The following is a 26,006-nucleotide window of genomic DNA, read 5'->3' as shown; positions in this document are numbered from 1 at the left end:
CAATGTTTGGGTTAGCAGCCAAGCACATTAACTGTTTGCAACACCCAAGTACCCAATGTACTCAAACCACTATCTATTTTGAGTTTGTTTTTCTTGTTGTTACAGCATCTTAGCATTTTCCCTAACCAACATAACTCCTGTATTTTTCCTTGCCTCTTGAATCTAAAGTGTGACAAATTCACAGCCCACAGGTCAATTCCAGTGCAGACATGTATTTCTTGGCTAGCACAGTACTTATTTATTTATTTTTGCATATGAATGCTGTTAAACTAGACATAAGCTTACAAAATTTACCATACTCCCCGAAACTCATTGTATTTCACTTATTTAAATGATGTGTATGGTCCCTGCAGGCATATCTCCACTTTAATTCACTAGCACAGTAGGGAGAGAAGGAATGGATGGTTGGTGTCTCCCATCTGATTTAAAAAAAAAAAAAAAAAAAATCAGTATTTCATGGTTTCTTTGAGAATTAAGTTTAAACTCCTTAGCTAGGCATTTGCAGCTCTTCAAAATCCAGCCTCCAACACACCTTTTCAGTATTATCTTCCAGTAGTTGTTGTTGTTGTCAGGTGCCATCAAGTAGGTTCTGACTCATAGCACCTCTATGTACAACAGAACAAAACACTGCCCGGCCCTGCACCACCCTTACAATCATTGCTGTGTTTCAGCTCATGGTTAAAGCCACTGTGTCAGTCTGTGTCATTGAGAGTCTTCCTCTTTTTCACTCCCCCTAGGTAAAAAAAAAAAAATTTTTTTTTTTTTACTTTACCAAGCATGATGTCCTTCTCCAGGGACTGGTCCCTCCTGATAACATGACCAAAGTATGTGAGACGAAGTCTCAGCATCCTCCCTTCTAAGGAACATTCTGGTTGTACTTCTTCCAAGACAGATTTGTTCGTTCCTCTGGCAGTCCATGGGATATTCAATATTCTTCGCCAACACCATAATTCAAAGGCGTCAATTCTTCTGCGGTCTTCCTTATTCATTGTCCAGCATTTCCATGCACATAAGGCAACTGAAAGTATCATGGCTTGGGTCAGGCGCACCTTAATTCTCAAAGGGACATCTTTGCTTTTTAAGACTTAAAAGAGGTCTTTACAGCAGTAGTTTTTGTTTTTTTTAATTGTACTTTAGATGAAGGTTTACAGAGGAAACAAGTTTCTCATTAAACAATTAATACACATATTGTTTTGTGACATTGGTTGCCAACCCCAGGGCATGTCAACACTCTCCCCTTCTCGACCTTGGGTTCCCCATTACCAGCTTTCCTGTTTCCTCCTACCTTTTCGTCCTTGCCCTGGGCTGGTGTGCCCCTTTAGTCTCGTTTTGTTTTATGGGCCTGTGTAATACTTGGCTGAAGGGTGAACCTCAGGAGTGACTCTGTCAGACCAATAAGTTTAATTTTTTTTTTTCTTGTGAGTTAGAATTTTGTTCTACATTTTTCTCCAGCTCTGTCCGGGACACTTTACTGTGATCCCTGTCAGGGCAGTCAGTGCTGGTAGCGGGGTACCATCTAGTTGTGCTGGACTCAGTCTCGTGGAGGTGGTGGTAGCTGTGGTCTATTAGTCCTTTGGGCTAATTTTTCCCTTGGGTCTTTGGCTTGCTTCTTTCTCCCTTGCTCCATATGGGGTGAGACCAGAGGAAATTGTATGTTGGTCGCTAACATGCTTTTATTTATTTATTTTAATTTATTGTGCTTTAAATGAAAGTTTACAAATCAAGTCAGTCTCTCATACAGAAACATATACACGCCTTGCTATCTAACCCTAGCTGCTGTCCGCCTAATGTGACAGCACATTCCTCATCTCCACCCTGTATTCCCCGCGTCCATTCAACAAGCAACTGTCCCCCTCTGCCTTCTCATCTCACCTCCAGACAGGAGCTGCCCACATAGTCTTATGTGGCTACCTGAGCCAAGAAGCTCACTCCTTATCAGTATCATTTTCTGTCTTATAGTCCAGTCCAATCCCTGCTGAAGAGTTGGTTTCGGGAATGGTTCCAGTCCTTGGGCTAATAGAAGCTCTGGGGGCCATGACCTCTGGGGTCCCTCCATTCTCAGTCAGACCATTACGTCTGGTCTTTTTATGAGAATCTGAGGTCAGCATTCCACTGTTCTCCCTCTCCATCAGGGATTCTCTGTTGTGTTCCATGTCAGGGCAGTCATCAGTGGTAGTCGGGCACCATCCAGTTCTTCTGGTCTCCGGCTGATGCAGTCTCTGGTTTATGTGGCCCTTTCCGTCTCTTGGGCTCATATTTATCTTGTGTCTTTGGTGTTCTTCTTTCTCCTTTGCTCCAGGTGGGTTAAGACCAATTGATGCATCTTAGATGGCCACTTGCTAGCGTTTAAGACCCCAGATGCCACTCACCGAAGTAGGATGCAGAAAGTTTTCTTAGTACATTTTGTTATGCCAGTCGACCTAGATAGCCCCTGAAACCACGGTCCCCAAGCCCCATCCCTGCTACTCTGGTCTTCGAAGTGTTTGGTTGTATTCAGGAAACTTCTTTGCTTTTAGTTTAGCCCAGTTGACTCACAAGCTTTTAAGACCCCAGAAGCTACTCACCAAAGTAGAATGGAGAACATTTTCTTTAGGAACTATGTTATGCCACTTCAGCTTAGATGTTCCCCAAGACCATGGTCCCCAGAGACCTCAGCCCAGGAATTTGGTCCCTTGGGGAGTTTGGATGTGTCTATGGAGCTTCCATGACCTTGCCTTGGACAAGTTGTGCTGGCTTCCCCAGTATTGTGTACTGTCTTCCAAAAAACCCAGTGCCATTGAGTCGATTCCGACTCATAGTGACCCTATAGGACAGAGTAGAACTGCCCCATAGAGTTTCCCAGGAGCACCTGGTGGATTTGAACTGCCAACCCTTCGGTTAGCAGCTACAGCACTTAACCACTACACCACCAGGGTTTCCATGTACTGTCCCACCCTTCACCAAAGTTATCACTTATCTATGGACTAGTGTTTTTCCCTCCCACTCCTTCTTCCCTAATAACCATCAAAGATTGTTCCTTTTTGTGTGTGAACCCTCTCTTGAGTTTTTATAGTAGTTGTCTCATACAATAGTTCTCCTTTTGTGACTTTTTTCACTCAGTATAATGCCCTCCAGATTCATCCATGTCATGAGATGCTTTGCAGATTTGTCCTTGTTTTTTATCATTGTGTAGTACTCCATTGTGTGTATGTACCATAGTTTGTTTACCCATTTATCTCTTAATGGGCACCTAGGTTGTTGCTATCTTTTTGCTCTTGTGAACAATGCTGCAATGAACATGGGTGTGCAGATGTCCACTTGTGTGACGGCTTTTATTTCTCTAGGATATATTCCTAGGAGAGTGGAATTGCTGGATCATATCGTATGTACATTTCTAGCTTTCTAAGGAAGCACCATATTGTTTTCCAAAATGGTTGTATCATTTTGCATTCCCACCAGCAGTGCATAAGACTTCCAATCTCCCTGTAGTCTTTCTAACATTTGTTATTTTCAGGTTTTTTGATTCTTGCCATAATGTTGGGGTGAGATGGTACCTCATTGTGATTTTGAATTGCATATTTCTAATGGCTAGTGATTGTATTTCCTCAAGTATCTGTCAGGCATATGAATGTCTCCTTTGGTGGTGCTTTTGTTCATATCCTTTGCCCATTTTTTAAGTGGATTCGTTGTTTTATTTCTTGACTGCTGCTTCCATGGGGGTTGATTGTGGATTCAAGTAAAATGAAATCCTTGACAACTTCAATCTTTTCTCCATTTATCATGATGTTGCTTATTGGTCCAGTTGTGACGATCTTTGTTTTCTTTATGTTAAGGTGTTACCCATACTGAAGGGTGTCTTTGTTCACCAGTAAGCGCTTCAAGTTCTCTTCACTGTCAGCAAGCAAGGTTGTGTCATCTGCATAATGCGGGTTGTTAATGAGTCTTCCTCCAATTCTGATGCCACGTTCTACTCATAGTCCAGCTTCTTGGATTATCTGCTTAGCATTTAGATTGAACAAGTATGGTAAAAGAATACAGCCCTGACACACACCCTTCCTGATTTTAAACCATGCAATATCCCCTTGTTCTGTTAGAATGACTATACAGGTTCTGCATGAGCACAATCAAGTGTTCTGGAATTCCCACTCTTCACAATGTTATCCATAATTTGTTATGATCCACAGAGTCAAATGCCTTTGCGTAGTCAATGAAACACAGGTAAACATCTTTCTGGTATTCTCTGCTTTCAGCCAAGGTCCATCAGACATCAGAACGATATCCCTCGTTGCGTTCAGTATCACAGCAACATGCAAGTCACCGCAGTAAAACAAACCGACAGATGAGCGGCGGTACCTTCCAATTCTACCAATACTACCCACATACTCCATGTTGCAGACAAGGTGTCCTACCTGCTGTTTTCCGAATACCGATGTGTTCCATCCTCCATATCAGGTTTCGTTATCAGCGTTACCCAAAATGTGTTTATGTGAAATAGTCACTTGAAATGCTCCACCAAAAACAAATCAAACTATAGATACAGATATATGTATAAAAAAGATTTCCACCATAAAATAAGCTTGGAAAACATTATTCCACTGGCCCTTGGACAATGAAAACGTACATTTACATGTTAAAGCCTCTCAGAATCCATGCAGTAAATAACTTGTCTTAATATTATTTAACTCACCATTTCCCAAATAATTTGACATGGATATTATTTGCTTTTGGGAAATGTTATTCTGCAGATACATTAATTTATTCTGTTCTTTTCCCCTTTCCTCACTTGGTTTAAGTAGTAATGTACTCAGAGCAAAGTAGACTCTGAACCCCTTGAGCTAATTAACACTTTAATGCCAGGCCCAAGGAGACTCCACATCTTAACTTGCAATCACTTTAAAATTTTTACATTAAGAAAATGGATCAAGCCAAATAACAAGTATTGGAAAATTAGACTATCTGAAAATTTTTTCCACAGAGCCTCTATTAAAAAAAAAAAAAAAATTCCATTGAGTAGAACTTCTATTGATAGTATTAATTTTCATCAAAATTATAGTTCTCATTTATCCAGACTTTACTACGTATTTGGCACTCAGCTAAGCACTTTAGCTATATTATCTCTAACTCCACTGCAACTCCGTGAGGTTTGCAATATTCTTCTAATTTTACAGAAGGGGAACATTAAGCTCAGAGAAGTTAAGTGACTTGTGTAAGGTCACACAGCTAATAGCAGGATTACTTTTAGAACACAGGTTTCTTTAGCTCTCTTTATAATAAATTTTATTCAATCTTTAATCCGATATATATATATACATACATACATAAAACGCCATATATAACACCAGAGATTTAATCATTCAGTCTAACCCAATGGTCTTTTGTGTCTTTTCACCAAATTCTGCAGTTAATAATAGAAACAGTAGAATTTCATTAAAGTAAATTTGATCCCCCAATGACTTCATATAAAGAGGGTTTATGAGCTTGAGTTGCACATGACTGAACAATGAATTAAATCACAATGTCTATTAGACATGTTGTTGTTGTTAGGTGCCATCGAGTTGGTTTCTACTCATAGTAACCCTATACACAACAGAACAAAGCACTGCCCAGTCCTGCACCATCCTCAGAATTGTTGTTATGTTTGAGCCCATTCTTGCAGCCACTGTGTCAATCCATCTTATTGAGGGTCTTCCTCTTTTTCGCTGCCCTTTTTCTACTTTACTGAGCATGATGTCCTTCTCCAGGGACCGGTTCCTCCTGACAACATGTCCAAAGTATGCGAGATGCAGTCTCGCCATCCTTGCTTCCAAGGAGCATTCTGGTTGTACTTCTTCCAAGATGGATTTGTTCATTCTTTTGGCAGTCCCTGGTATATTCAATATTCTTTGCCAACACCACAATTCAAAAGTGTCAATTCTTCTTCTATCTTCTTTATACATTGTCCAGCTTTAGCATGTTTTGAGATTGAGTTGCACAAGACTGAGCAATTAATCAAAGGACAATATCTGTTAGATATAAAAGTATCTAAGTAAAAACTGACTTTTACTTATATGTATGCTTGCAAATATTGCACGCGTGACATCACAGAATGAACTGGAAATGCAAAGTACCTTAAAGATCATCTAGTAATGCAGTAATCATCAATTTGTCATAACAGAGGATTTTAAACTAATATAATAATGGAGACTTTTTAAAAAATAATTCATTGAATATGTCTGTCTTCCTGTCACTTCTCATTTATCTCGATTTTGCCCTTTAGAACAGACAGAATAAATCTTTCTTCCATTTTGCTACCCTTCGAACATTTGAAAACAGTCCCTCAATTCCGAATTTTCTCTCCTCCAAGCTAATTATCCTTTCTTCTATTGTTTTATAATGTCAACAAATTAATTACCCCATTTCTCTAAACATTAAGAATAATACATTTTGTAAACTTATCAGCAGAAATAGGTCTACTGCAAGCGAACCCAACTACAAATTAGTCCTGCATAAGAACAGAGAAACACCTGCTTTAGGGTTTTTTTTCAAAAGTACAATTTAAAAAAAAGGGGGGGGGAGAGAAAATTTTGCTCCGTGTTAGAAAAGGCAAGTTCCACTGTAATTAGCTTAATGTGTTTTATAAGTTCAATATTTTAAAATTTATTTTGATGGATTTTAACACACTAAAAAAAACCAAAAATTATTTTTAATAACCTGCTTTTGAACTAAAAGGGGTTTTAAAGCAACTTCACTGTTTTTATGCTCTGAATCAAGGTTTTCTCTAGACTTGAATAGGAAACAACTGGCAATCTGTAAACGGATCAAAACTATTTGTAAAAAGCTTCAGTTTCTGTTTATGAATCCTTACCTATACTGCAGAAAAAATAAGGAAATTTATTCCCTGAATACATCAGAAACAGATTATCTTAAACGAAACAGACATGAAACTGGATCACCCGAGGGCTACCCTAGTTTATGGATGTAAAACAGCAAAAAACGTTAATGCCCGTCACTCTGTTCTTCCTTTTTAGGTTTAATTCACATGACCGTGAAAACACAGAGATCCCTGCTTGCTAAAACCCCTGAGGACACACGTGATGACAAGGACAGAGGCTGACCAGGGGCCCTGTTGCTAACTTTAAGATACTCAACACTGATTTTTGTTCACCAAGCATGGAAACAAAATCTTTGATGAATGGAAGGAATATATATATTTTAAATTCTTACAATTATTTTTCCAAGACTACTGGAAAGAAAAAGAAAAAAAGAGGATATAACATATAAAAAAAATAGGACTGTATTATATATATTATATACATATGTATTTTTCAAATATATAATAAAACTAATGTTTAGAGCTATAAAATACAAAGCACTTTCACCTTTTTTAAAGTCATTTGTTCTGTGCAATTCTTACTAATTTACCTAGCCATTACTTAGTTACTGATGCCATAATCGACAGCGTTCATTAAATTACGCACTCCACTTTTTTTACAATTCTTCAGATACTATGATATGCCACATATTGTGTGGGCTACTACACTTCGAAGTTTGCTGGCCTAGCACAAACACAAAATATTTTAGAAGTACCAGAAAATTTCTTGTGAAATATAACAAAATGAATTGGACTGTTCAGGCCATGTCGTGTTAGCACAATGGAGAAACACTTTTGAGACTTTAAAGTCATGTAATACAATTCTAGGCTGGATTTTACTTGTTAAAAAAAAGTAGAATGGGAGTGATTGGAAGAGAAAAGGGCCAATATTTAACAACAGAAATCAGCATAACCTTTTAACTGCAGCAGCCATGGGTGACTGCCCTTTGACCTTGGAAGATTATGTGGGATTTCAATGACAACAGCTGGAAGTGAGCATGTGTGAATAGAGAACACAGATCTGAGGCCTGGTACAAAAGGCTGCACAATCTCTGCCCAGATCACAGTGCTGATTGGAAATTGTTTCCTGGTCCTGGCTTAATAGAGTGTGATAATGATTTTTTTTTTTTTTTAAATACTTCCAGCAAAAAATGATTGGTAGATTTCTTCCATACTCTCCTCTTCAGTCTTTCAAATTTTCTAGATTTTCATATATAACAAGCCCATCCTTCTTAAGCACTGTGGTTATGAACAAAACTTTATTTTACACATTACTTTCCACAGACAAAATTTCTTTAAGCTATTGAGTTCCTCCTCTGTGTTTTAAAATAACTTCTACTGTGGCATTCCACACTGGGATATCATTATCTTTTTGTTTAAGGATCTGTCACAAATAGACAGTCAGTCTCACACACACAGAGAGCTAGAATTAGAGCTCAATGAAAGTGTGAACTAAATCTCTCATCTTGAGAAGAATAAAAGGTAGCTCCTTTCTTTGGTTTCCTGCTGCTATACAAACATGTAATAATTTCATCTTTTTCTTCAACCACCTTCACATTACATTAATAATTCTTAAGTAAGTCTTTTGGTGTGTTTACCTGAAAGAACATGTAAAAGAAGGTGAATAATTAATTCCTTTCGAAGATAAGGTACCTTACTTAACCTAGTAGACATAGGGATTTTACTGCTTGGTGGAACGTGGTCATTTCAATCCGTAACGCCCTCAATGAATTACGTTTGTTGAGATGAAATGCAGAAACACTGACACAGATGCAACCTCAGTCCTGTACTTGCTGACATTGCTCTGAAACCACCAGAATGATGCCACATGATTACTGAAAAGACATTGGGTTATGACTCATTCATGTTGTTTTGGTTTTACCATACACCATATCTAACCTTCCATTGCTCTGGATTTTGCTAACTCCTCTAGTTTCTATGTCAAATTAGCAACTCCTTAGCTTCAAAAGAAGGTGGCCTTTCCTCACATGCAAATAATTCCCCCAAGTAGTTTCAGAAGAGACTCTGAAACTTGTTCTTGAATGTAGAGTAGCTAAAGCGAAAGGAAGAAATGATGAAGTAAAAGAGCCGAAAAGAATATTTCAAAAGGCGACTCAAGAAAAAAAAGTAAAGCACTATAACGACATGTGAAAGACCTGGAGTTAGAAAACCAGAAAGGGAGAACACACAGCATTTCTCAAGCTGAAAGAACTGAAGAAAAAATTCAAGCCTAGACTTGCAATATTGAAGGATTCTATGGGCAAAATATTAAACGACACAGGAAGCATCAAAAGAAGATGGAAGGAATACAGAGAGTCACTGAACCAAAAAGAACTGGTCGACATTCAGCCATTTCAGGAGGTACCAACGTACTGTGAAGAAAGAAGTTCAAACTGCACTGAAAACACTGGAGAAACACAAGGCTCTAAGAGTTGACGGAATACCAACTGAGATGTTTCAATAAGCCAATACAATACTGGAAGTGCTCAACCATCTATACTAAGAAATTTGGAAGACAGCTACCTGGCCAATCAATTGGAAGAGATCCATATTTGTGCCCATTCTAGAGAAAGAGAAATGTGATCCAACAGAATGCAGAAATTATCAAACAGTATCATTAATACCACCTGCAAGTAAATTTATACTGAAGATAATTCAAAAATGGTTGCAGCAGTACATTGACAGGGAACTGCCAGAAATTCAAGCCAGATTCAGAAGAGGAAATAGAATGAGGGATATCATTGTTGATGTCTGATCGATCTTGGCTGAAAGCAGGGAATACCAGAAAGATGTTTACCTGTGTGTTACTGAGTATGCAAAAGCATTTGACTGTGTGGATCATAACAAATTATGGATAAAACTGCTGAAAATAGGAATCCCAGAACTCTTAATTGTGCTCATGAGGAATCTGTACGTAGACCAAGAGGCAGTTGTTCAGACAGAACAAGGGAATACTGCGTGGTTTAAAATCAGCAAAGGTGTGCATCCCGGTTGTGTCTTTTCACCATACTTATTCAATCTGTATGTTGAGCAAATAATCTGAGAAGCTGAACTACATGAAGAACAGGGCATCAGGACTGGAGGAAGATTTATTAACAACCTGCATTACGCATTATGCAGATGACATAGCCTTGCTTGCTGAAAGCCAGTAGGACTGGAAGCACTTACCGATGAAGATTAAAGACTTCAGCCTTCAGTATGGATTACACCTAAACATAAAGCAAATGAAAATCCTCACAACTAGACCTATACACAACATCATGATAAACGGAGAAAACATTGAAGTTGTCAAGGATTTCATTTTACTTGGATCCACAATCACTGCCCATAGAAGCAGCAGTCAAGAAATCAAAAGACACATTGCATTGGCAAATTGGCTGCAAAAGACCTCTTTAAAATATTTAAAAGCAAAGATGTCACTTTGAGGACTAAGGTACCCCTGACCCAAGCCATGGTATTTTCAATCACCTCATATGCATGGGAATGCTGGACAATGAATAAGGAAGACCGAAGAAGAACTGACGCATTTGAATCATGATGTTGGTGAAGAATATTGAATATATAATGGACTGCCAGAAGTACAAACAAATCTGTCTTGGAAATACAGCCAGAATGCTCTTTAAAAGGGAAGATGGCAAGACTTCATCTTACGTACTTTGGACATGTTATCGGGAGAGACCAGTCCCTAAAAAAGGACATCATCGTAAAGGAAAGAGTCAGTGAAAAAGAGGAAGATTATCAACGAGTTGGAATGACACACTGGTTGTAACACTGGGCTCAAATATAACAACGATTGTGAGAATGAAGCAGGGCTGGGTAGTGTTTCGTTCTGTTGTATATATGGCCACTAAGAGTCGGAACCCACTCCACAGCACCTAACAACAACAACGATAGGTTAAAAAATCAGCCTGGCTGTGCAGTATGGAACCCTGGTGGCGCAGTGGTTAAGGGCTTGGCTGCTGACTAAAAGGTCGGCAGTTCAAAATCACTAACTGCTCCTTGGAAACCCTATGGGAAAGTTCTACTCATCCTATAGGGTTGACTATGAGTCAGAATTGACTTGATGGCAACAGGGTTTTTTTTGTTTATTTTGCTTTCTGTGCAGTATGGGATAAGGAGAAGCTAGTGAAATTGCCTTCCAAATCAGACATGGATCCTTAGCCTATACCCTTCTATAGAAACTCTAGATGTTATTCCAAAAAAGACATTGGACAGATTGTTTTTAGAATAGATCGAATCCATTGGCTGCTTCAAAATTCTATAAACAGAGTTTAAGGAATTCAATTCCCAGAGCAACTATATGGGCGTTGGCTTTAGCTTCATGGGAGCTTCTGCCAAGCTCACATATTTGTAGAACTACTGGTTTGGAGTGTCGTTTGCAGCTCAGAGAAAGAAGAACCACTGCGTATGATCTCGGTTCACTTTAAGGACTGGGTCTTGCTGGTGACAGGTATACATGATAAATGTTCCAGAAGGCTGACTAATTTCCGTTGAAGTAAATGTTTTGCTAAGAACATTCCCTCAAAGTGTCAGCTTGAAACTAAGGGTTCAAACCTGCCAGTGTCCATTCTCCTTTGTATGTTATCATTGCTATTGCTTGTGAAAGTTTACCGAAATGAACTTAATTCTGCCTCATTCACTAAACTTCTCCAATCTGTCTCAAATATGTAATTATCAAGCATATTAATTTTCCTAGTTTTTAGTTGCTTGTGACCAGAACCTGAAATGTACTTGTCTTTTCTCTTGCAAAGGGATCAAGTAGTAAACATGTTCATTCATTTATTCCTCCAAAAAACTGTATCTGCAAGGTATTATTTACATATAATATAGGAGAAAAAAATATATAGTAGATGAGACAGTATTATAGAAATTGGAATTCTAGATGTTCAAAGCCTCAATTTCCTCAACTGTTAAATGGAACTAATGGTAGTACCTACTTCACAGGTTTGTTCTTAGGAATAAAGAGTCCTCAGCAAAGAACATGGAACACAGAATGTGTATTCAATAAATGATAGCTATCATCATAAATAATAAATATATTCTTTAAATCTTAGATTTTAAATCATATAGATAACTTTTTAATAGAAGAAACATGCAGAAATAACATTTCTTTTGACATGGAATGGAAAGTAATGCAGATATTCATACAAACATTGTGTATATAAATCAAAATGTTGATAATATAATTTTATTTGAGGGCATTCTTAGGTAAAATAAAATTTATTTTCTAAAACAAGTAATGCAAAGCTTATCATTAAAAACAAATCTTCTGGCATTTCTTAGGTTTTTCTAAAGTGAAATATAACAGTAGTTGTTGTTGTTAGATGCCGTTAAGTAGGTTCCAACTCACAGTGATGCTAAGCACAACAGAATGCAACGTGCCTGGTCCTGTGCCATCCTCACAATTGTTGCTAAGCTTGAGCCCATTGTTGCAGCCACTGTGTCAATCCATTTCATTGAGGGTCCTCCTCTTTTTCACTGACCTTCTACTTTACCAAGCACAACATCCTTCTCCAGGGACAGATTCCTCATGTCCAAAGTATGTAAGATGTAGTCTCACCATCCTGGCTTCTAATGAGCATTCTGGTTGCACTTCCTCCTAAACAGATTTGTTCGTTCTTTTGGCAGTCCATGGTATATTCAATATTCTTCGCCAACACCACAATTCAAAGGCGTCATTTCTACTTAGGTCTTCCTTATTCATTGTCCCGCTTCCATATGCATACGAGGCGATTGAAAACATCACTGCTTAGGTCAGGCACACCTTAGTCCTCAAGATGACATCTTTACCTTTCAACACTTTAAAGAGGTCTTTTGCAGCCAATTTGCCCAATGCAATGCGTCTTTTGATTTCTTGACTACTGCTTCCATGGCTGTTGATTGTGGATCCAAGTAAAATGAAATCCTTGACAACCTCAACCTTTTCTCTGTTTATCATGATGTTGCTTATTGGTCCAGTCGAGAGGATTTTCGTTTTCTTTATGCTGAGGTATAATCCATACTGAAGGTTATGGTCTTTGATCTTCATCAGTAAGTGCTTCAAGTCCTCTTCACTTTCAGCAAGCAAGGTTGTGTCCTCTGCATGATGCAGGTTGTTAATGAATCTTCCTCCAATCCTGATGCCCCGTTCTTCTTCATATAGTCCAGCTTCTAGGATTATTTGCTCGGCGTACAGATTGAATAGGTATGGTGAAAGGATACAACCCTGACGCATGCCTTTCTTGACTTTAAACCATGTAGTATTCCCTTGTTCTGTTCGAATGACTGCCTGTTGATCCATGTACAGATTCCTCATGAGCACAATTAAGTGTTCTGGAATTTCCATTTTCCGCAACGTTATCTATAATTTGTTATGATCCACACAGCTGAATGCCTTAGCATAGTCAATAAAACACAGGTAAACATCTTTCTAGCATTCTCTGCTTTCAGCCAGGATCCATCTGACATCAGCAATGATATCCCTGGTTCTACATCCTCTTCTAAATCCAGCTTAAATTTCTGGCAGTTCTCTGTCAATATATTGCTACAGCCACTTTTGAATGATTTTCAGCACAATTTTACTTGCATGTGATGTTAATGATATTGTTCGATAATTTCCCCATTCCGGTGAATCACCTTTCTTGGGAATAGGCAGAAACACGGATCTCTTCCAGTTGGTTGGCCTGGAAGCTGTCTTCCAAATTTCTTGGCATAGATGAATGAGCACTTCCGGCACTGCATCTGTTTGCTGAAACATCTCAATTGGTATTCCATCAATTCCTGGAGCCTTGTTTTTTGCAAGTACGTTCAGTGCAGCTTGGACTTCTTCCTTCAGTACAATTGGTTCCTGATCATATGCTACCTCCTGAAATTGTTGAACGTTGACCAATTCTTTTTGGTATAGTGACTCTGTGACTTAGGCCTCTAAGTTATTTTTAAAAAACTGGGTAAAAATTTTAACAATCTAATTCTTTTGACTTACATAATACTGAATATAAATATCATCTATTTATTAAATACATATTGAATATCTAGACAGGCCAATTGTTACCCTAGATATGGAGATACAAATTTTTACACTATATTTTTGGGGTGGTAACTACTGATAATCTAGAAACAGACCCTGGGTCAATTTTTCTTGCTGCGGATCACACTTTACCTACTTTTTCAATAAGCAATGTACAGGAGTATTTAGAGAAACAGAGAATAAAGAAGGCTTTTGACTGCCAGTTGTACTTTTTTTTTTTTTAAAGAATCTAGTTTCTGGAAAATCCATGTTGGTAACTAAATGGGCTCCACCTGCTCTAAAAGCAGATATGAATCTAGGGGTTTTTTTCCCCCCAATATTTTTCAAATAAAAAGTATTTTAATGTGAAAATACTTCAATGGTATAAAAAGGTATACAAAATAACCAATTAATATTAACATAAGTGTAGAAAATCCTTCTTTAAATGAACTACTCTCTAGGTCAGCACCTCCACACCTCAGTTCCTTACTTCAAAATAAATGGAGAGCCATCAGGGAAGCATCGTTAAAGAAAGGGTCTTGATTTCTTATAGCTTTAAATCAATGCTAAAAGAATTTGGCCTTTTAAGCAGGAGAATGATCGACATGTTTCATTTACTGACTTTGATCACTGAAGCACTTTATAACGCAGGCTGTTTTCTTGATTCTAGGGAAGAGAACCGCTGTGACTCACAGAACAGACCCAATACATTTCAGACTCAGCTCTAAGTCAGAGCGCTGTTGATCTTCTCATAATTACCTCTGTGTTTCTCATCAGAGGCATTAGCAGCATTTTGAGAGGGGCTATTTCCAATGTTCAGAACTACCCTGTACACTGTAGGACACTTAGCATCCCTGATCCCCACCTACTAAATGCCTGAAACACCTCCTCTCATAACAAACAATAATGCCCTCACTAATTTTTGAACACATCCAAGGGTTGCCATATTGCTCCTTGGTGAAAAACACTCTCTAGTGTATAAACGTGACATTGATGGTTCAGTGGTAGAATTCTCGCCTTCCATGCAGGAGGTCTGTGTTCGATTCCTGGTCAATAAGCCTCATCACAGCCATGACCATCTGTCAGTGGAGGCTTGAGTGTTGCTATGATACTGAACAGGTTTTGGCAGAGCCTCCAGACTCAGATGGACTAGGAAGAATGCTTGGCGATCTACTTTTGAAAAATCAGCCAATGAAAACCCTGTGAATCACAATTTGATCCACAACTGATCATGGAGATGGCACAGGACCATTGTGGATGAGGTTACCATAAGTTGGGGGACACCTCAGCGGCTGCTTACAACAGTATATAAACACTGTCTTAAAGATATCATTAGGTATTTAAAACTGCATTATCTTGCTCACTACTGAACTGTCTGACATATTGTTTCTACAATTAGAATGCAAACTCTTGGAAACCAGAGACTGAGTATTATAGCTCTTTTGAAATTTCTCTTCCTCCTCAGCCATGCTCCCTACTCCCACCCATACCCAAATATCTAGTTCGGATATTATAGTTAGAGCTTAATTTTTTTTTAAGTGATTTTATGTGAACTTTTTTTTTCGGGGGGGGGGGAGGGTGCTTTCAGACATATGGTCCATAAACATAAAGCATACATTTTGGACTTTCTAGAACATTATTTCAAAAATTGACTCATTATACTGTATATATTCCTGAGTGTATTGGTCAAGCCTCTCTGATCTCCTCTTGTTGCTGAGAAGATACGTTTATTGTATTAATAATCTTCCAGGAACCAAACAGACAGCATTATTTTGTATGTTCAAGATAGCATCATTGTACCTAAAAGTCCACAGACTCTAAGAAAAGTGAAATAAATATGCATTCTGTTCTCTGTTCTTAATGCAAAAATATAGGTAAAATAAGAAGAGCCATGGGACCAAAGTGACCCAAGTATCTGTTGCCAAAACCATCACTAAGAGCACCCTGAAAATAGGCAGGAAACAAAACCAGGGAAAAACAGGCTACATATTTTCAACTGACCAGGAATTCCAACGAATGCCTTTGCTGCAACAGCTTATTCCAAAGCAGAGCAGCTCCTCCACCTCTCTCAGCATTTTCTCTCTCTCCCATTGTGATACCTTATCGATTACCCGTTGTTTTCCCAAGAGTAAGAGGCAGGGTGGCTACCCAGTGCTAGGTTGCTAGGTTGCATGGAAATTCTTCTGCTTCCTAATCACCAAGGGGTGCTCCCTTAGTTTAATTCCTATTCCTAACACTATGAAGGTGCCCTGGTGGCACAGTGGTTAAGCACTCAGCTGCTGACCGGAAGGTCAGTAGTTTGAACCCATCAGCAGCTCCATGGGAGAAAGATGTGGCAGTCTGCTGCAAGGATTACAGCCTTAAACCCTATTGGGAAGTTACACTCTGTCCTATAGAGTCACTGTGAGTTGGAATTGACTCAATCACAATGGGTTTGGTATTTTTTTGTTTGTTTTAACACTAGGAAATCCACAAAATCTCTCAAGGTTTTAGGGTAGTCATAGACTAGGGAGGATGTTCTGTGTGTGTAAGCATAAGTGTACATACGTGCACATGTGTTTAGTTTGCCCCCTCAGAAACCCACACTGAGAGACACACTTTCTTGTCAGGTGTGAACTGTCAGGGGTACTTGAAATACGACATTCTTCACTATCACAGGCATTTCTGATCTGCAGTGTCACCATAAGCCACAGTGTCATGAGGGACATGATTTGTGGCTAATTTGAAGATGGACCCTTTCTAGCCACAGCTGGTGAAGCCAAGAGCATTCTGCTTTATCATACAGTAAATTGTTTGAAAAAGAGTAAGCTTGGTGGCTAATTTCTGAGGTTCCAGCTACCATCAAAAGCTTTAGGTAAAAGCTAAATGTGTGTGTGTGTGTTTTTTTTTTTTTTTTAAGGTGCTTTAATTATGAACCTAAAGGCATCTCTATAGCCTGATTCTTTCATTTAAACAAGTATCTGTTGGTACCAATCTATGAAACAAGTTTGGATGAGGAACTTGGAGAAAATATCAACATATTCCCTATACTCAAGGGCTCACAGTCTAGTAAAAAAAAACTTTACAAAGAAAACTCGGTCAGAAAACCTGATTCCCCCCTGCAAAACCCACTTTGAATGTTAGTACCTTTTGATACCATTTATGCATCCCTAGAGTATCATAGGTCTCTACATTGTAGACCTCAATAAATGTTGATGACTTCCTGGAAGAAGGTGAAAGTGTAAATCAGCTTTATGGGAAGCAACAAGGATAATCCTGTGGATGGGAATTCAAGTGTGTCTGTTGTGGGGAGAAGATGAAAGTGAGTTATTATTGCTAGCTATAGGGTTGAAAGGTTGAGAGGGGCAAAATTTGGAGGGTTTCAAGTAATTTGGACAGTATTCTGTAAGTGACGGTCAGCCTTGAAACAAAATTTAGTGTATTATTATTAGGAAGAAGAATATTTTTATTATTATAGCTTAGTTTTATAAGTCAGACATGGGCCTTATTCAATCACTAGCTTTGTGACTTTGAGTAAGTCAATTTAACTTTCACTAGTTCATCCCCAAAAGTGTTTGTAGAATACCTATTCTGTGCCAGGAACGAAGGAAGGCATTAGGGCACGTGACTTTGCATTTGGGATGCTCAGAATCTAGTCAGGGAGGCAAGCAACTCTAAGGACAATGATCATATGATGTGATAAGGGCTCTGGTGAAGGTAGTGAAAGTGGGCTCTGAGAACACAGAGAATGGTACTAAACTACCCTGAGATAGTTAGGGAAGGCTTCCTGGAAAAGGTAATGGCCTGTACAAGTCCCCAAAGACCCATAGGATTAGCAACGTGAAGTGGAAGAAAGTGGCACAGTTTCTTTGTGGGTGCAAGAATAACAACAAAGTGATGACAGCTAATATTTACTGAGTGCTCACTACATGCCGGCTATTCTTCTCAGACATTTTATGTGTTACTTCACGTAACCTTCAAAGTGTTATGAAGCAGGTACCATTACATCCTCATGTCACAGATGAAGCAGCTGAGGCACAGAGCAACAAGTTGAAGGTCACATAGGTAACAAGTGGCAGAGCTGGGATTTCAACTCAACCAATCTAACTGAAGAACCCAAGCTTTTCACTACAACACTAAGCCTAATTGCAACCATACGAATACCTACTACAGAGGCCCTGGCACTTACACATGGCTCAGTAGATGATGATATGATTCCAAGAACCATTATTATCATCAGTGTGTATATACATGTCCCTGATCTGCACATCTAACTACAGTAGGTTTTACCCACCAGATGACTGCCCCAGTGGACTCCCCCAAACTGAAACTCTGGCCTTACAGTCAAACAATCCTGTGGGAAGGTTGTTTCTTCCATATCGAGACCACCAAAGCCATGATCTCTCAAAACAGCTTGTGCCCTTTAACACCACTTTCCTCCTACTTCTTGCCCCACACATATGGTTTTGATCCATCCTTGTCCACTCCATAGTATACTGCATTACTATTCATATGTGCAAGCTTCAAGCTATAGCAACTTACTAGTGGAAGCGGTAAGAGTACTCTTTAGGGGACAGAATTATTTAAAAAGTTTTTTTTTATTTGTTTTTTTATCATATGAGACTCTGAATAGAATTAATCTTATTATAAAGAATTTGAATTTTTTCAAGTCAAAACATTGGGGAGGAGGTCAATAGTCAGAACGCCTCTAAGAGCCACGATTTAGGAGCTCATCTGCTTTTGCCAATCAAGTAATAAAGAATTCTGATAAAGAACAACCTTGGAACAATGCTGACACCTATGTTTTCACCTGAGGGCCCATTTAGGGATGAGGACACTGCATTTACCAAGGCATAGCATAGACAAAAGATGGGAGAGATTATAAATCTTTGCTTGGCCACAGTTTACCTCACGAACTTTGTTTCCCTAAACCAAAAGTGCAGGTCAACTGCACTGCAACTGTGTACCCACACGTGTACGTAGCCAAGCTTGTTATCATCAGATATTCATTAGGTTCTCAGGGGTGTGGAGCACAGGTGTTACCGTGTTACTGCACAAAATAGGTAACATGTGGCTCTTCACACCTTGGTTGCAGCCAACCTCCAGAAAGAAGTGGTTAACCTTTATTCCCCACTGGGTGAAACCATTTTTCTAACAGGCAGGCAGCACAGAACTTGCTGCCAGGCAGATGTGTGCTCAGATCCCAGCTCTTCTCCACTTAATGGTTATACACTTTGGGCAAGCTATGTAACCACTTGGTCCTCAATTTCCACTCCTATTGCTGCAGTAGGAATTAAATGAAATAATGCAGAGAACCCTGCACAGTGAGTAGCAAAGCGTAAGCTGTAGACACAGGAAACCAATGCAGCGGACATTGTTTCCTAATGTTGCTGATGCTATTTCTAGGACCTGGGACTTCAAGGATGATTCCCAAGGGCTCCTCAGGATATGTGGAGATGCTACTACCATCAGATAAGTGGCTGGATTATTTTATAAACCTGAAATTCTGCCAGCAGAAAAAATTCATGGAATACTCAAGCAGTAATGGTGCACAGCCTGATAATTCAAAGGAAGCTCAACATCTAAGTGTGTACTAAATGGATTCACTAATGCCATGACATATATATACTTTGCTTATAAAATGGGATTCAATACATGTTAGTTATGCCTTTACCTTAATTCAGTAGTTCTCAATCAGGGTGATTTTCCCCCAGGAGACATATGACGATGTCTAGAGATATTTTTGGTTTTCACACCTGGGGGATGCTACTGGCATCCATTAGGTAGAGGCCAGAGATGCTGTTAACACATCTTAAAATGTACAGCACAGCCCCTCAAAATGTCAATCGTTGAGAATGCATATCCTAATTTTCACTAAACTCTAGCATGGTACATGTTTTTAAAAAGCTCTTTCAGAAAATGCAATGCGATACCTATTGAACACTTATTATCCATTAATTCATTCTACTAAAACTTAATAAGGGCCCATAATTTGCCAGGATTGTTTTAAGTTCTGAGAATACAGAGACAAAGACTGGGCACTTGACCTACAGGAGCTTATGCAGATGAATAAGAGTGAAAATATCAGGCAGTGAAATCACCACTATGATGGAATCCTGTATGTACGTACAAAGGGCAACGGGAGCATAGAAGCAGCAGAACCTCAGAATACATGGGGGCATGGGAAGACCTCACAGAGGTGGAGGCATTCGCATTGACTCTTGAAGGAGGAATTAGAGATTTGACAGCAAGGGAAGGGAAGAGGAGAATGAGACATGTTTGGTTTGTAATGGCTGGAGTACGGACTTTTGGGAACACTGATGAGGCTTAAGAATCTGGCAACATCTTTCTTAACAGAGATGCTATTGCACTTTGGCAATTCGATTCTTCATTAGGTGTTCTATGCAGAGCACAAGATATTTAGCATCCCTAACTGTTTGGCTCGACGGCACTGGGTACTGGGTAACTGTTTGGCTGTGAACCAAAAGCTTGGCAGTGTGAATCCACCAGCCATTCCTTGGAAACCCTATGGGGCAGCTCTACTCCATTCTATAGGGTCACTGTGAGTCGAAATTGACTTGACGGCAATGGATTTTTGGTTTTGGTTTCATATTCTACATGGCAGTAAGATGCTTCATCCCCAGGCATTCTGACAAAGCCTCTATTTATTCCTGAATACCCCACAAGTGTCAGCATAACCTCCTCCATTGGAGCTTGATTAGAGTATTGAAGAGCTCCTGAAGAGTATTAAGCTTGCAGTAATATGATCAGATGTTGTCATTGTTAGGTGCTGTCGAGTTGGTTCCAACTCATAGGGACCCTATGTACAACAGAATGAAACACTGTTCAGTCCTTTGCTATCCTCACAATCATTATGTTTGAGCCTATCGTTGCAGCCATTGTGATCAGATAGAAGGTGAAAATGGCAGTTTTAACTGGGAATAGAATTGAGCCCCTTCCATTTCCAGTGGGTTTTTTTTTTTTTTTTTTCTGCTACTGCACTATGGTCTTACCCTTTCTGGGCTATACCTGTTAAAGTCTGATACCACATCTATACTACCAGGACACGTGGCCACCAGCCCAGCACACTAAACAGATTTTTAAAACAAAGAAACTGCTGAATTGATTAACACTGCACCTTAGATTCAGCTTGACTGAACAATCCAACTGGATCTTATTTTGTAAAACACCTCTGTCACAACAAAACTCTCTAGATATCTTCTGTATTCAAAAACTGACTTCCACTTCATTAAAACAAATTAAAAAAAGAATCAACTACTTCTATTTCATGCAATCATTCTAAAATTGGAAAATTAAAGGGAGAAAGAAACATCCACCTAAGTGTCTATACCTTTTGAGTTTTTGCTTTCCCTCCTTGAATTAAGGAGAACTTGTAACTAAATCCTTTTTTTTTTTTTTGTAACCAAATCCTTCCGTGCATAAACCTCTGTGTGAATTGTCCTGTTTTTCTCTGTCACAGTTGAGAGCAAAAGAAAAAAAACGTGGGAGGAAGGAAAAGACAGCATGCTCAGAAACACGAAAAGATTAAAGTAAGGAAGAATCATGTACTGATCTGTGGGTCTGGAGACTTTTGGGGGGGGTGGTCATATGCCCCAAATGAAAGATAATAGATATTGATAATGAAGAAAGGAGATTAAGACTCTGAGGTGGATAGGTGTAACCTGTAGGGAAGATGAAGTAGTGATACCCTCATACTCAACCCAGACAAAGACCCTCTATGAAAACCATTGGGCTCTGGGCTTCACATAATTAAAATGATGTACAGAGTACCAGGGCTGAGAGGAAAGCAGTAAAGGCTTTGTAAGGGAAAGTTACAGGAAAGAAGAGGAAGATGAGAAAAACACTGTAGAGAGAATATTCAAAAACAGAGTGAGCAGTTGATCTCTATCTCTTCAAGTGATAGTGCAAATGGAAAATAGTCCGAGAGTTTGGCCTGCAGTATAGGATACTGAACAACGAATGAATTTTTTAATGGCTCTTGTAGAAATTCTGTGTTTGAGGAGCCTTACATCAACACTGACCTTCAATCATTCAAAATAATTAGATGTGGTCATACTTGGTATACAACATAGAGTATCAGCCCCAGCACTCCTCAGTTAAGACAATAACAACAACAATAGCAGTAACAGGGAAACCCATGATGATGTTAGTGAAGACACACTAGGTACTTGACACTAAAAAAAACAAAAAAGCTAAGCCAGCTGTCATAGAATCACTCTGCCTCATGGTGACCCCACGTGTGTGCATCAGAGTGGAACTGTGCTCTCTAGGATTTTCAGTGGCTGATTTTCTGGAAGTAGGTCTCTAGGCCTTTCTCCTAAGGCACCTCTGGGTGGACTCAAACATACAACCTTTCCACCAACCTTGTGGTTAGCTGCCACGCATGTAACCATTTACGCTACCCAGGGATGCCTTACTTGACAGTAAAGCACGCAAAAAATCTGAGAAGGCGCGTTGGCTTCTTTGCTTAACAGAGAAAACTAAGAAAGTTTAAGTGATTTTCCTGAGGTCACACCATTAGTAAAGAACCGAAATATTAACCTAAATGATTTTGAGCCTTCTTCTTCCCACAGGGCACCTATCTCATATCACAGCTTGCCTCTACGCAAAACTACAATGCCAGTCCCTCCAACAGCTCCCTAATATGGGACAACCAGTTCTATTTTACATACAGCCTTTAAAGCCTGAGCTCTGAGTATATATATATATATATATATATATATATACGTAGGAGGAAGGTCTCATCCTACCCATTTTAAAAATAAATCTTTGCTCTTTCCTATAGTGTAACACTCAATGAGACCTCATGTAATTTTTCTTATGAATGGTGATGTTGATAACGTCCTATGGATTTTTCCACTCATTTTAATCCTTTGACTCAGCACTAAAATGGCAAAGAATATAAGAACCTGCATTTATTGTTTTGTTAAAGATTATCACTGCCACCTGCTTTCTACCATTGCCAGAGAGAAAATGTGACTTTCTTCATCCTTGTCCCCTGTTGCAACATTCATATAGAGACAACTTGGCTGCTATTGTATTTTTCCAGCTTAAAAACTTAAAAGCAATAAATTCCAAGTACTACCAGTTATTCTGCTAGACTTGTCCTTCATCCGGTTCCGCTACAGAAGAGGATAATGATCCACCATAAAGGTAAATTCATTACCATGAGATAACATCATCATACTCCCACTACCCATTTTCACAGCGAGGTGTGTGCTCTCTGTGAGGCTGTATCTCCGTGCTCCTGGGAGCAGTTTACTGCTGACATAATAATAACAATAACAACAACAACTTACATTTACAGGGAAGACAAGATGGCCTATATTTCCTACCTCTTGACAAAGAACAGCTCTTAGCTCTACTTTGGAAGCATCAGCTATCACCACAAAAGGCTCAGAAAAATCTGGAGTCTTTAAAAGATGCCTGCAAATGGATTTGCTGAAGGTTCATGCAAGTTTAGCAATCACAAACAGGTGACTCAGTTGCCAGCCTCACTGTGCTGGGCAACACTCCCTGTGGTGGTACTCCAGAGCAACTCAATAAAAAAATCAAAAAAGAAACAAAGTCATATTTGGGTGCTGGAGATGATCTTTATGGATTGTTGGCTGATTCCCTTGATCACTCAAAACACTTATCCCAGGTGACTGATTCTCATTACGGTTTAAAAAAAAATCACATTTGCTGGTGTGGTTGTGGTCTGGTTATTATAGAATCCATATATCCTTCCAGGTTCATGCCACCTGAGCAGCGCTGTTTCTAAAAGACAGTGCTTTAATCCAATATGGGTAACCCACTCTCCATCAAGCAACCCAATGCTTTCTGAACTCCTCCTCTGTGTACAGTACTGTGTTACATGTGGTAGATGAAGATAAGGTGAATCAGAAACGGACGGCCCTCAGAAGGACACATTAGATCAGAGCGGTTCCTAAACCTTGGCACAAGACGACTCTTTCTCTATCCTATGAGTTTTGCATGTCCTGATGGGACAGTGCAGGAAATGCTTGGCTATGCATGGATTTGCAGACACTATAGAACTAGAACAGTTCCTTTAGGACTCCCAGCCCACTATGTGGGTACCACGTATTTGTGAGGTTCGGTGGTACTGGTAGAGATTCTCCACAAACTATGTGGTTCGGGGCAAACCTCGTTTTGCAGGTAACCTAGTTGTCAGTAACGGTAAGTGGTAAAGAAGAAGTGGGTGAGAGAGAGAAAAATAAAGCATTTCAGAAACAGCTGAGGGGAAAAAAATTCTACAGCAAATCCTAGAGAGCCTATCTACAAACAGAATCCACATGTTTGAGGGTAATAGAAGAAATGGCCAAAAGGCAAGCAGGAAGAGAGACAGAGAAGTGACAGGAACAAAAAGGCTAAAGCATCAGCCCCTTAGAGTTTCTTGCTAACAAAAACGCAATCCTTCAGAACGAGGCTCCATATTGGAATTATAGCCCTAGCCTTTAATTAACTGAGCCTCAGAGTCTTCGTCTGTTAAACAAGACTAATACTACCCACTGAAGATTAAATAAGAGGACAGGTACTGGACAGGTGAGGGGTTTCCTTTTCATTTCTATCACACTGGAGGAGCAGGTCACACCAAATTTGTACGTATAGAGGAATCCTAGTCCTCAAGTGCTTGCTGGGGAATTGTAAAAGCTGTCTGGACTCACAGGCAGATGATCTGCCTAAAAGGTCTGCACAGGTATCAGATTTCATGAGCCCACATTTCCCAGCTATGTTCAGGCTCCAACCTCTCTGGTACTTCAGCGTTTCTTGTTTTCTGCTGCTACTCAAAATACAAAGATTCCTGGAGGATCAGCCAATGTCTGTGCTGTGCTTAATGGATGTTCCATGAGGTGCATCTGGCCTGATGCTTCTGGGGCATGATGATGAGTTACCTCATGGTTAACTTGTGCCCTACAACTGGTTCCAGGAACTTTGGGTTTTTCTCCATCTTCTGCCATTCTCACCCCTCTCCCTCTCCTTTTTCTGCTGCCCATCTTAATATCTCTCCGTATGTCTCCACCATATCTCCATTTTACACCTGCCTTCTTCTCCTCCTCTCTCCTTCAAGGGTTACTGCTCCTTGTTCTCCTACTCCCACCATGCACTTTAATTTTCACCAGGTTTCCACTGCTGCCCCCTTCACCTCTAAGTTTACACTAGTATTTCTGTGTACAGTAGAAACTCTTTGAGAAAACCATTAAGTGTCAAGCTTGGAAAGCCAACAGAAATCTACTAATTGTGAAAATAATGATAATCGCAACTAACATTTGTTTAGTATCTTCAGAGACCCTGCTGTGGGTCTATTATTCCCATTTTCAAATGAGACTAAGGCTTGGGCCAGCATGGACAGTTATTAATTAGAGACTTGTGACTAAGTTCAACATTCTTTCCGTCACTGCTGCTCTGGTTTTGCATATCAGGAAGGAAGCAAAGGAGGTGTTCATTACAGTTCTCTCTTTCCTTATTTATTCTTCATAGACTTGGGTGCTTCAGGGAGCATCTGTTATGCGCTACAAACAACACTTCTTGGGACCTTGGGAACTTTCACCTCTCTAATTCTACCCAGGATCAGATATTAGATCAAATGGCAGGAAGCTGAAGGTTAACTTTGAGTTCTTTTTAACCAACCATCTCAGTCCCCTCTTGTCTCCCCTTACCTCCTCCCCAAGTATCATTCCACAAAATCCCCTATTCCTAGGCAGAACCTGTCAGCCATACTGGAGAAGTATCTCGACTCTGAATTCCCCTTATTTTCCAAACTTTTCTCGAACTTGTATACAAGCAGCTGTTTAAAAAGAATTCATACACTTATTTAAGCTAAAGATTTAACCAAAGAAATTTTAGGTTAAACGCAACGCTTAGTATGCATTTGTTATTGAGGACAACCTCAAATAAACTCAAACCATCATCTCTTCTCTGGATTCCTGAAAGTGTGCACTAATTGGCTTCCCTTCTTCTGTCCTTTTCTTCTACAGTTTGTTTCAGTCAGACAGAATATGTCACTCCTCTGTGAAAATCCTGCCAATGGCCTCCATGTTATTCAGGTAAAAGCCAAAGTGTTACAACAACCTCAGTGGATCTCAAAGTGTGATCCCCAGACCAGCAACATCAACATCATCAGGGACCTTGTTAGAAATGCAAATTTCTGGATCAGAAACTCTAGGGGTGGTAGCTAGAAATCTGCGTTTT

General features: G+C 39.5%; 1 protein-coding gene across 6 annotated transcripts in view; it reads right to left on the bottom strand.

Annotated features, from left to right (window-relative positions):
* Positions 1 to 26,006, bottom strand: part of NFIA (nuclear factor I A) — a 418,368-nt gene that overhangs the window by 151,396 nt on the left and 240,966 nt on the right. The window contains exon 4 of one of the 6 annotated variants that reach the window (XM_064282055.1): positions 473 to 5,955. The exons of the other annotated variants lie outside the window; for them this stretch is intronic. Within the exon in view, the coding sequence (XP_064138125.1) occupies positions 5,852 to 5,955 (104 nt within the window). The 3' untranslated portion in view covers positions 473 to 5,851. Of the gene's footprint in view, positions 1 to 472; positions 5,956 to 26,006 lie in introns of those variants that run through there. 6 annotated transcript variants of the gene reach the window in all.

The sequence above is a fragment of the Loxodonta africana genome, chromosome 3 (assembly GCF_030014295.1).
Source record: "Loxodonta africana isolate mLoxAfr1 chromosome 3, mLoxAfr1.hap2, whole genome shotgun sequence".
NCBI classification, from domain to species: domain Eukaryota; kingdom Metazoa; phylum Chordata; class Mammalia; order Proboscidea; family Elephantidae; genus Loxodonta; species Loxodonta africana.
The sequence above is the reverse complement of the archived record's forward strand: the minus strand, read 5'-3'. Positions and strand labels throughout refer to the sequence as shown.